Source organism: Callospermophilus lateralis, chromosome 4 (genome assembly GCF_048772815.1).
Source record: "Callospermophilus lateralis isolate mCalLat2 chromosome 4, mCalLat2.hap1, whole genome shotgun sequence".
NCBI lineage: Eukaryota > Metazoa > Chordata > Mammalia > Rodentia > Sciuridae > Callospermophilus > Callospermophilus lateralis.
Window position 1 is genome coordinate 152,485,578 of NC_135308.1, and position 12,468 is coordinate 152,498,045.

General features: G+C 38.0%; 1 protein-coding gene across 5 annotated transcripts in view; it reads left to right on the forward strand.

Annotated features, from left to right (window-relative positions):
* Positions 1 to 12,468, forward strand: part of Polr3b (RNA polymerase III subunit B) — a 174,172-nt gene that overhangs the window by 122,838 nt on the left and 38,866 nt on the right. For all 5 annotated transcript variants that reach the window (XM_077109324.1, XM_076855062.2, XM_076855063.2 and 2 more), the window contains one exon: positions 4,376 to 4,549. In XM_077109324.1, the coding sequence (XP_076965439.1) occupies positions 4,376 to 4,549 (174 nt within the window). The remainder of the gene's footprint in view (positions 1 to 4,375; positions 4,550 to 12,468) is intronic.

Here is a 12,468-nt window from a genome sequence, read left to right on the forward strand (position 1 = left end):
AAAAGCAGCTGATTAGAAATCATTTCACAGGCTCAAGAGCAAAGCCACTGGAGTCTTGCCACAGTCTCCTAATACAGCCATTTACTGTGTACCACTTTAAGTGTGGTCCTTTTCAGAAATGTTTATATATTAGAAGATAAGAACATATATACCCACACATATCACTATACCTGTGTGCACCCATATGAACACAGAAAACACATACATACATTAGTTGGTAGCCCAAATCACAATGTACTTTTAAAAAAAATTTATGTTGTTAGAGCTTAAGTACTTACATTTGCATGCTTATTTGAATTAGTTTGAGGTCCATGCTTGCCCCAAGGCACCCTCAGTATCAAGCAAAATGTCAGTGTTTGGGTGATTGGGTAAATTTATTGGGAAAGAGAATTGTGACCACAGTTGACTTTCTGTATCCACAGGTGTAAATTCACAGATTCAACCAACCACAGATCAAAAATTTCGAGGAAGGGGTTGGGGGCATAGCTGCGGTAGGCAGCTTCTCATCACTGAGCCAGAAATACCTGACAGGAACTACTCAGGAAGAAAAGTTTACTTTGGGTGCATAGTTGCAGAGAATCAAGTTCATGGTCAGCTAGTTCCTCTGCTGTGGGCCTACATGAGGCAGAACATCATGGCAGAGGGTGTGTCAGAGAAAAGCTGCTCAACTCTTGGCAGCCAGGTAGCAGGGATATAGAGACTTGCAACATAAGCCAGGGACAAAATATAGTTCCCAAGGTCATATCACTGTGACCTGCTTCCTCCAGCTACACCCCATCTGTCTATATTTACCATCCAGTAGTCCATTCAGGTTATTAATCTTCAAATGGATTAATTCACTGATGAGGTTCCAGCTCTCATTATTGCTTAAAATCCCTACCTCTGAATCTTGCTGCATTGGGGATCATGCTTTTAAAATATGATTTTCAGGGGGTACTCCAGATCTAGACCATGACATCTAGCATGTGTGAAGCCCTGGGTTCAATCCCTGGACTGCAAAAAAAAAAAAAAAAAGAAAAGAAAAAAAATTTTTTTTGAGGGAAAAAAATGTGTCTGTGCTGAACATGTACAGACTTTTTCTTGTCCTTATTCTCTAATCAATATAGTATAGCACCTGTTTACATATCTTGCATTCTACTAGTATTATAAGTAACATACAGAGACTGTAAAATGTGCTGTGTGATGACATTTCGGTCAATGATGGACCATGTGTACAGTGGTGGTCCCTTAAGATTATAAAGGACATGGAGAATTTCTATTGCCCAGTGACATTGTAGCCATGGTAACATTGTAGCTCAGCACATACTGACATGTTTGTGGTAATGCTGATGTAAACAAGCCTGTGCTGCTGGTCTTGTAAAAGCATTGCCCTGAACACTTACATAGAATACACAATTCCTGATAGTGATAAGAGACAACTATGTAACTGCTTTACATATGCTCTATGCTCTTAGCATTACTTTAGAGTGTACTCCTTCTTCTCATAAAATAGATGTACCATAAAACATGTATACATGTATGCCATGTATGCTACTAGCAGCAGCTGTGGACTTCTTGTGTTTACTGGGTCTGTGGACTGCATCATTTCTCTTGTGCCATATTTAGTCCTGTGTTTGTTCTTCACTTCCCTGAGGAGGAGGAGGAGGAGGAGGGAGCTATACTATGTATACACATGCATACACACCCCGCAAGCCTAGATGTGTAATAAGTAGACTATATCATAGGTTTGGATAAGTGTACTCTATGATGTTTGTACAACAACGGGATCCCCTGACATTGCATTTCCCAGACTTGTACCCTGTACCCCACTGTTGAGCCCTGCATGACTGTATGTGAAAGGTGTGTATAGGTTGTATGCAGACATGCCATTTTATAGAAAGGATTTGCTTGTCTGTGGATTTTGTTATCCACAGGGGTCCTAGAACCAGTTCCCTGCAAATTCAAGGAATAACTTTGGTAAGCTAAGTATCGCATCTTCTTAGGACCATTTTTTCCACCTGGAGAAACTTTGTCTAGAGCAGTGATTCTCAGCTGAGCTATTTTGCCCCCCACCTCCAACCCCTGGGAATATTTGATGGTGTCTAGAGATGTTTTTGGTTGTCACAACTTGGGAATAGGGAGGGAGGTACTGGTATCTAGTGTGTAGAGACCAGGGATGCTGTTAAATGTCCTACAGTGCATGAGACACCCCACAACAAAGAGCTCCCAGCTCAGAATATTAGTAGTGTTGGGGGGGAGGAACCAGATGGTAGATGTGATGTGATCTCATCTCCACATCAGCTTGGACAGTGTCTCAGCTTTTATTTTTCTCATATACAAAGTGAAGGTGAATATACCTATGTCACAGAGTACTGGTAAATACAGCATGTATATAGCACCAATCTGTAGAAGGTCCCCTTCCTACTGGCACTGAGCATTATTTGGATGTATGTGTAGAAAGAGGAAAAATGGTGCTATTAAGTGTTTTTGGTTTTGTTTTTTTCCCAACCAAGAAAGAAACATAGGTGATTTAATCCCTTGAGCATCAAACTGAATAAATGCACATGTCTGTTGAAATAATAGGCATACATGTGCTTAAAATTGCAGAAAATAGAAGAGAGGTTGACATTGTCAAGGGTAGTAATCACCATGGTGATGGGACTCTGTAGATTCAGTGTGTTTCTCCCTTAAATTCCAATCCCTCATAGACTTCCATATTAGTTACATTTAAAAACTAACATAACTGTTAAAGTAACATAACTGTTAAAGTAGTTATTTCTCTGTTTTGCTCTGTTGTATGAAAGAAGTTACTGCTTTGGATTACACATGAAGACTCCAGAGGGCAGGGTCTGTGGTCAGTTATCTCAGAGGTTAAACTACAAGTGGAAGGAGCACCTCCTAGGGGTGGTTCTCCTAGCAAATAAAAATGTGTAGTAGGCATGTCAGTTCTGACATAGTGTTAACATAGTGTTTTCATTTGGACCTATTTGTAAGATTTTCATGTGTAGACTTTTTTCAGCAAATGATCTTCAACATACCAGATTTCCCATTGTCACTTTCAACCATAAGAACAAAGACAATTTTAAAATTTCAGCGTGTGTTGGCAGGTATTGTATTCACCTTCATAATACTTTAGGAGACCTGTGGCAACAACAAAGAACAAAAAAATGCTGTGTAATAAAGCAGGCATGACCCTGAGTTCGTGGTTCCCTCACAGAATACCCCTCAGAAGTGTCGTAAAATAAGCTAGCCACAGAGCTCACTTCTCCACCCTCCCCCAAGTGATTTGTGTGATTATTTCCAAGGCAGAGTTGCCTAAATTGTTTAAAATCTCTAATTTTATCTACATCTCTGGATCTTGGATTCTTAACCTTTTATTCTTTAACTCAGCATATATATAAACCACACAGTTCATTCAAGAGACTAACAAGCCCTCAAGCTATGGTAGTAACTGTTGGAAACCATTCTTCTTCCAGAGTCTATTCTGCGTAATTTTTCTTGATTTTAAATAACAGAGTACCAAGATATCTCTGGAAGACACTCAAAGGCATTGTTCCCTGATTTGAACATTGCACTGTTCTAATAACAGTGATAATGATGGTGGTAGTAATGCTAGCACTGGTGTTTCATGTGATTGTACATTAGTGGAGTATTGTGTCATATAATAAATATTATATATAATTATATTATTTTTATTTAATAACAACCACCACCAAGTTACTTCTTTTCTTATTTGAGGCTCTTTGGATAGGTATTTGTGTTAGTCAGCTTTCGTCACTGTGGCCAAATACCTGACAAGAACAACTTAGAGGAGGAAAGATTTATTTTGGCTTATGGTTATGAGGTTCACTCCATGGGCAGCCAACTCCATTGCTCTGGGCCTGAGGTGAGACAGAACATCATAGAGAGGGCATGGTGGAGGAAAGCTGCTCAGCTTATGGCAGCCAGAAAGGAGAGGGAGAAAGGGTGCACACACCCAAGGACTCAGGAACAAGATGTGATCCCCAGGAACATGCTCTCAGTGACCTACTTCTTCCAGCCACACCCCACCTGCCCACAGTTACCATCCAGTAGTCCATTCCAATTATGAATCCGTCAAATGGTAAACCCACTGATGAGGTTATAGCCCTAGTAATCCAGTCTTTTCACCTTTAAACACTGCTGCATCATCATGTGAGTTTTTCAGGGCACAGTCCAGATCTAAGCCATAACATTACTCTTAAGTGCTTTTTTAAAAAGATAAGGCTGAGCAGCATGCTCAAGTTTCCTGTACAATACAATACCAGATCCAGGTGAGCCCTGCTCCAAAGCATCATGTTCTTAGTCTCTGTGGGGTGCTGCCTCCTTGTTTGTTTAATATGGTAATAATATATTTGTCCAATAACTTGTTTCAAAGGCAGCCCACTGAAGGGCGATCTCGTGATGGTGGCTTGCGTCTTGGAGAAATGGAACGTGACTGTTTAATTGGCTATGGAGCCAGTATGCTTCTGCTAGAGAGACTAATGATTTCAAGTGATGCCTTTGAGGTTGATGTCTGTGGGCAGTGTGGACTTCTGGGGTATTCCGGCTGGTAAGTGGATATAGTCTCTTATGTCATACCCCTTTTCTCTAAAATCATAGCTCAAGAATTGTCCCTGGATCATACCCACGTGTTCTCCAGTCTTGGCCTGTAATCTAGGGTGTCCTCCCTATCCTTGCCTTCCTGTGATTGGGCATTCTGTGTGTGTCATCTGTCTGCATAATGATCTGTTTTCTATACCATTCCCAAGGAATAGAGACTTCATTTTCTTTTTAATATTATCTCAAGTATATTTTACAGCACTATTCTCCTGAAAAACTCCAAGAAGATACATTTTTAGATGTTAGAATTTATAATCTGTTAAAGAAACTTTGTAGGAAAATTGTGTCAAAAGTCCTTGTTTTTATCGTTAGACACAGTGAACCAAATATGTTGCCTCAGGTCTTAGAGCAGATGGTGACAGAGCTAGGACCAAGACCTGGTGGCCTGATCCTTACCTGTAGTGTACTCCAGCATGGCAAGCTGCTTCACATTTGAACTGTTCGCTTCATGAAGGCAGAAGGCATGTCTGTCTCAATCAGTCATTCAGCAAACTTGTGGAGTATCTGCTATTTGACAGACAGTGCTCTGGGCTCCAGCGGTACAGAGTGAGCAAGGTAGATGAGGGCTGCTTAAAAAGAGCTTATCTTCCATTCATTCTGATCATGTGGTCTTGTTGATCTTCACTTCTTCAGCCTGGGATTTGGTGGGTGCTTCATAAAAACATAATTGATAAATGATAACCCTGCATTTGTCAGATTGCCAATGAGTAATGCAGTTTATAAAGAAATTATTTTTGGTACACAAAAGCCAGCTTAGAGAATGACACTCCCCAGTTTGTTTGTGCAGTAGCAGCACCTTTCTATGGTAAGTGGTTCTGCTCTGCCACCAAAAAACATGAAGCTTTATTTAAGGTTATTCATGACCCCACTCGTCCCATAGGCAAGGGAACCTGTGGTGCCCAGTCTCCCCTCCCTCTTCTGCTGAGACAAGATCTAGCAGCGTGCAGGCAGGGATGGGAGGTAGCCACCACACCCTCAGCAGCCCTCAGCTGCCCTCTCCAAAGCTGCTCTTCCTAGGAAGGGACCACCCCCACAACAATGAGCATTTATTGCCGGGCTTTAGGAGTACACAGGTCATCTTTTCCCCGCTGAGTCCTTCCCAGAGCCTCCTTCCCAACCTCTTACCATCCTCAGCTGCCAATGTCTTGATTGAATAAAGCTGATGAAGAATCAGAACAAGGGGGCTTCTGAGGACACAGAGTGTACCTTGCTAGTTAAATGTAAAACCTTTTAGCAAATTATTTTATGACTGGTGTAGAGGAGTCTATGAGTCCTGTCCATGAAGAAATTGCATTTTAGGAACTAACAGAAGAAGAGGTGGCCACTTGCAGTTCATTCTTTTCATAAGGTTGCAGAGATGGGGTGACATTCTTCCCAGAATAAGCCTGGCTCTTTCTTATATCAATGAGATGGGGGTTTGTTTCAGTCCTGAGATGTCTATTCGTCTTTTGAAATGCATATTGAGCTTGCTTTTCATAGTCTGGGCTGTGTAACTAAAAAAGAGAAAGAAAAGAAATAGCATAATAGGAAGATGCCGGGAACCGAGTTCCACTATGTTCAAATTTGGCACAAGGATTTTTTAAGTAATTTACTTTGAAAGGACAGAAGAGTCATTTCATTAAAAACAGTAGTCATGAAACTTCAAGAATAGTTTCATTTTTCTTTTCCTTTTTGCATTCTCCATCTCCACTGAATGGGGAAAAAGCAGTAAACCAGGTTCACTTACATACTTTGAAAGCTTCCCCTCTCCTCCCTGGGCACTCAGTTAAACCAAGGCAAATGGGAAAACCTGTGCTCAGCAGTGGTTTCTGCACTATTCTTTCCTATCTGTTTCACATTTAGATCACATACATGGCACGGCAGTGCCTGAGTTTGAAGTTTATATGTTAGTGTGTATGGTCTGTGAAGTCTTTGACAGAGGACTAGATGAGGTTATGCAGTTCAAGAGTCTTTGCTACAATTAAGCAGACCTTGCTGTACCGTGTGTTTGATTTTGAGCAGCCTATGCCCTTGTTGCCACAGAAAGACTTCTGATGTATTTGGTAGTCTAGCTGCCTCCTTGTGCGCTGCTTTCTGGCGGAGCAGCATAATGATGCTGTCATTTTTCCCATCATTACCTGACCGTGTTTGCCGAGTTGTGTAGGAGGGAGTGCAGCGTTGGTTGGAGAAAGTCGCCCTTTTAATGAGTAGCACAATGGAGTCTGGGTAATTAGAGCAATTCAGAACCTTAGGACAGGCCTTTGTGGATGATTTGCACATTAGTAAGGCATTGCTATGGGGAGGTTTACAGCAAGACTGTTGTCCTCAGAAGATGCAAAGGGCAGAAGTCACAAAAGAGGGTCCCTATTAAGATAATTAGCTCGTAGAGGATATTTCACTGGACAGTCATTTCTCAGTGAAGCCACAGCCACCTTCTTTTGCTGTCTTTGTCCTAAAAAATCAGTTTATTTTAATGTTGTTCTGGTCTACCATCAGGAAAAGGCAATTACACATACACACACACACACACACATACACACACGTGCGTATATGTATATACACACAGCATTGGGACATTTGAAACGATGGAGAAATTTTTAAAGATAGAGAAGAGTAATGTGCTATCCCGAGTACATGGGCTAGTAATGGGCTATTGTGTATGTACATTCAGCACATATAGTTATTTTTAAAAACTTAGATAGGGGTTATAGTGTAATATACCAGATAGGAAAATCAGCAAGCAGTTACCCCAGTCCAATCCACTTTCCCAGTTAAATTAAATTATGAATATGATTCCTGAATAAATTAGATGCACCCAGGCACATTGAAGATATAATACTTAAGTTCTGTATAAATACCCCACACGCTAACTGATTGTGCCACTGGAGCTTCCAAATTCTGATGCATTAAAGAGGTAATTTTTTTGCCCACATTTTTTATTGGTACATTATAGTTGTACATCTTGATGGGATTTATTGTTGCATATCTGTACAAGTATACAGTATTACAATATAATTTGATATCCCTCCCCAGCACTCCCTCCCCACCTTTCACCCAGTCCCTCTCCCCTACTGATCTCCCTTTGATATTTTTGGAGACCCACCCCCACATTTGTTTTCCTTTTTCCTCTCTAGCTTCCACATATGACAGGAAACTTATGACCCTTAATCTTCAGAGTTTGACTTATTTTGCTTAACATGATGGTGTGGTCTTTAGTTCCATCCATTTTCCTGCAAATGCCATGATTTCATTTTATTTATGGATGAATATAACTCCATTTTGTGTGTGTGTGTGTGTGTGTGTGTGTGTGTGTATCATATTTTCTTTATCCATTCATCCATTAATGGACATCTAAGCTGGTTCCATAGTTTAGCTGTTATGAATTGTACTGCTCTGAAATTGAGTATGCATGTACCACTGTAGTAAGATGACTTTAATTCTTCAGGGTAAATACTGAGAAGTAGTATAACTGGGTCACGTGGTGGTTCCATGCCTAGTCTTTTGAGAAGCCTCTATACTGATTTCCAAAGTGATTGTACTAATTTGCAGTCCCAGAAACAGTGTAAAAGTGTTCCTTTTTCTTCATATTCTCTCCAGAATTTGTTATTTGTATTCTTGATGACTTCCATTCTGACTGGTGTGAGATGTAATCTCACTGTAATTTGATTTGCATTTCCCTAATTGCTAATGATTTTGAACATTTTATCATGTATTTGTTGACCATTTGTATATCTACTTTTGAGAAGTGACTGTTTCATTCATTGCCCATTTATTAATTGAGTTATTGATTTTTTTTGGTGTAAAGTTTTTTGAGCTTTTATTATATTCTAGATATTAATCCACTGTCAGAAGAGTAACTAGCGAAGATTTTCTCCTATTCTGTGGGTTTTCTTTCCCATGCCTAATTGTTTTCTTTGTTATGCAGAAGCTTTTTAATTTGATACTGTTGCATTTATTAACTCTTGGCATTATTTCCTGAGCTTTAGGGATCCTATTGAGAAAGTCATTGCCTCTGCCTAAAAGCTTGAGTGTTGACCCTATGTTTTCTTTTAGGAATTGCAAAGTTACTGGCCTAACTCTGAAATCTTTGATCCATTTCAAGTTGCTTTTTGTGCAGGATCTACATATGGATGACTAGTTTTCCCAGCACCATTTGTTAAAAAGGCTGACTTTTCTCCAGTGTATGTTTTTGTCACCTTTGTCAAGGATCAGTTGACTATAGATATGTGGGTTTGTCTCTGTGTCTTCTATTCTGTACCATTGGACTGTGTCTGTTTTTACCATGCAGTTTTTGTTACTATAGCTCTGTAGTATTGAAGTCAGATATTGTGATGCCTCCAGCATTGCTTTTTTGACTTAGAATTACTTTGGCTATTCTGGATCTTTTATTCTTCCAAATGAATTATAGGACTATTTTTCCTAGTTCCCAGATCTTTGAATAATGACACTGGTGTTTTGAAGTGTATTGCATTGAATCTGTATATTGCTTTTGGTAATATGGCTATTTTTACAATATTAATTCTGCCTATCCATGAACATGGAGGTCTTTTCATCTTCTGAGGTCTTCTTCAATTTCTTTCTTAAATGTTCTATAGTTTTTATTGTATACATCTTGTTTTGTTTAATTTTGTTTTTTTAGGCTATTTGGGAATGGAATTGTTTCCCTGATTTCTTTCTCAGGAGATTCATTGTTGGTATATAGGAAAGCTATTGATCTTTGTATGTTGATTTTGTACACTTTGCCAAATTTGTTTATTAGCTCTAGAAGTCTTTAGTGGAATTTTATGGATCTTCTAGATACAGGATCATGTTATCTGCAAATTGTTATAATTTGACTTCTTCTTTTCTTATTTTTATCCCTTTTATTTTCTTCTTTTGCCTCATTGCAAAAGAAGCTGGAGTTTCTGGTACTATATTAAATAGGAGTGGTGAGAGTGGACATCCTTGTTCCAGATTTTAAAGGAAATGCTTGCAGTTTTTTCCCACTTACCCTGAGGTTGACCTCAGGTTTTTCATAGATAGCCTTTATGATGTTGAGATAGGTTCCTTCTGTTCCTAGTTTTTTCCATGTTTTTATCATGAATATGTGTTGAATTTTGGCAAAGGCCTTCTCTGCATCTATTGAGATTTTTGTTCTTACTTCTGTTAATGTGATGAATTACATTTATTGATCTGCATCTATTAAACCATCCTTGCATCTCTGGAATAAATACAACTTGATTGTGGTGTATAATCTTCTTAATAAGTTGTTGAATATGATTTGCTATAATTTTATTAAATATTTTTGCATCTAAGTTTATGTGGTCTGTAGTTTTCTTTCCTTGATGTTCCTTTTCTGGTTTTGGTATGAGTGTGATATTGGTTTCGTAGAATGAATTCGGACATATTTCATCCCTTTCTATTTCATGGAATAATTTAAGGAGTATTGGCATTAGTTCTTTAAAGGTAGAATTCAACTGAGAATCCATCTGGTCCTGGGCTTTTCTTTTTTGGAAGGCTTTGTATTACTCCTATATCTCATTACAAATTATTGGTCTATTTAGATTTTCTTTGTCCTCTTGATTCAGTTTTGGCAGATTGTGCTTGTCTAGAAATGTATCCATTTCTTCTGTATTTTCCAATTTACTGGAGTATAAGTTTTCAAAACAGTCCCTGATGAGATTTCTGAGGTGTCTGTGGTGATTTCTCCTTTTTCATCCCTAATTTTATTAATTTGGTTTTTCTCCCTTTTGGTTAGTTTGGTTAATGGCTTATCAATCTTGTTTGTCTTTTCAAAGAAGAAACTCTTTGTTTCATTGATCTTTTGTATTTTTTTTTCTCAAGTTCATTAATTTTGGCTCTCATCTTACAATATTTCTTACATCTTACAACATTTCTTCCTTCTGTTAGTTTTGAAATTTTTTGTTCTATAAAGGCCTTGAGATGCATCATTGGGTTCTTTCTGATTTTCTTATGTTGGTACTCATAGCTATAAACTTTCCTCCTAAAGTTGTCTTCATAGCGTCCCAGAGATTCTGATATATTAAATCACTGTTCTCATTTGTGTCTAAGAATTTTTTAACTTCTCCTTCTATTTCTTTTATCACTCATTCATCATTCAGAAGAGTATTGTTCAATCTCTGTGTATTTATATAATTTCTGTAGGGTTTGGTTGTGTTGATTTTTAATTTCTTTCCATTATGCTCTGATCAGATGCAAGGAATGATATCAGTTTTTTTGTATTTGCTAAGCATTGCTTTGTGGCCTAAAATATGATCTATTTTGGACAAGGTTCCATGAGCCACTAAGAAAAACTGTATTTAGATGTTGTTGGATGAAATATTCTGTAGATGTCTGTTAAGTCTGTTTGATTTATAATACTTTTCAGGTCCAAAGAATGTTTACTGAGTTTATTTCTGGATGACCTGTCTAATAGTGAGAGAAGTGTGTTGAAATCACCCAGTATTACTCTACTGGGATCTGTCTGGTCCTTCAATTTGAGTAGGGTCTCTTATGTAATTAGTTGCACCTACATTTGGGGCATAAATATTTATTATTATTTTATCTTCTTGTTGGATTTTGTTCCCTTTACCAATATGAAGTGTACTTCTTTTTATCTTCTGATTAGTTTTGGTGTGAAATTTGCTTTGTCAGATGTGTCATAGTTACGCCTGATTGTTTTCAGTCTCCATTCACATGGTATATCAGTTTTCATCCTTCTCAGCCTGTGGCTTTTTGCCTATATGGTACATCTCTCGCAAATCACATGTTAGGTCTTGTTTTTAATCCATTCTGCCAGCTTTTCTCTTTTAATTGGAAAGTTGAGACCATTTACATTCAATGTTATTATAGAGATGTTGATTAATTCCTGCCGGTTTGATTTTTTGTGTGTTTAATTTGATCCTGTTTTCAATTACTTAGTTAACCTTCAAATGAGATTTCTTCTTCTGTGAGCTCTGAGGTTTGTTTCTATAATTTCTTCTGTGTGCAATATTTCTTTAAGTAAGTTCTATAGTGCCAATTTAATAATTATGACAGTTATGGTCTCTCAGGACTTGGAACACATCATTCCAAACCATCCTGGCCTATAGTCCGTGCTGAGAAATCAGAAGTGATTCTGATTGGCTTGCCTCTGAATGTGACTTGATGTTTTTCTCTTGCAGCTTTTAAAATTCTATCCTTGTTCTGTATGTTTAGGCATTTTAATTATAATGTGTCATGGAGAGGTTCTTTTTGATCTTGTCTATTTGGGATTCTAAATGCCTCCTTTATCTGGATGTCCATCTCATTCTGAAGGATTGTAAAATGTTCTGTTATTATTTTCCTGAAGAGGTTATCCATTCCATTACTTCATAGCTACAGCCCTCCTTAATTCAAGTGATTCTTAAATTTGGTCTCTTCATGTTGTCTCAGAGTCCTTGTATATTCTGATCATGGTTACTTATTTTATTTCTTTAATACTGTCTGAATGTTCAAAGAGAGCCACTTTGTCTACCACCTCTGAGATTCTGCCTTCAGCATGGTTTACTCTATTAGAGAGATTTTCAGCTGAACATTTTGATTTATTTTGTCTTTCATTTCTAAGATTTCCGTTTTCTTCAGTATTTCTATCTTCTTATTGAATTTCTCATCCATATTCTTTACTGATTTTCTTAATTCACTCAGTTGTTTTTCTGTGTTCTCTTGGAATTCATTGATCATTTATAATGATTCTTTTGAATTCTTTATTGGAATTTCATCCACTACTGTGTTTTGTGGGTCATTTGCTTTAGGAGATATCATGTCAGCTTGCCTTTTCATATTTCTTATATTCCTGTGTTGGATTTTATGCAGCTGTTGGGGAGATTTCTCTTCCACTCTTATGTATGTTTTTTGTTTTTTTTTTAGGGCATAGTCTTCACTTGCCAAAGT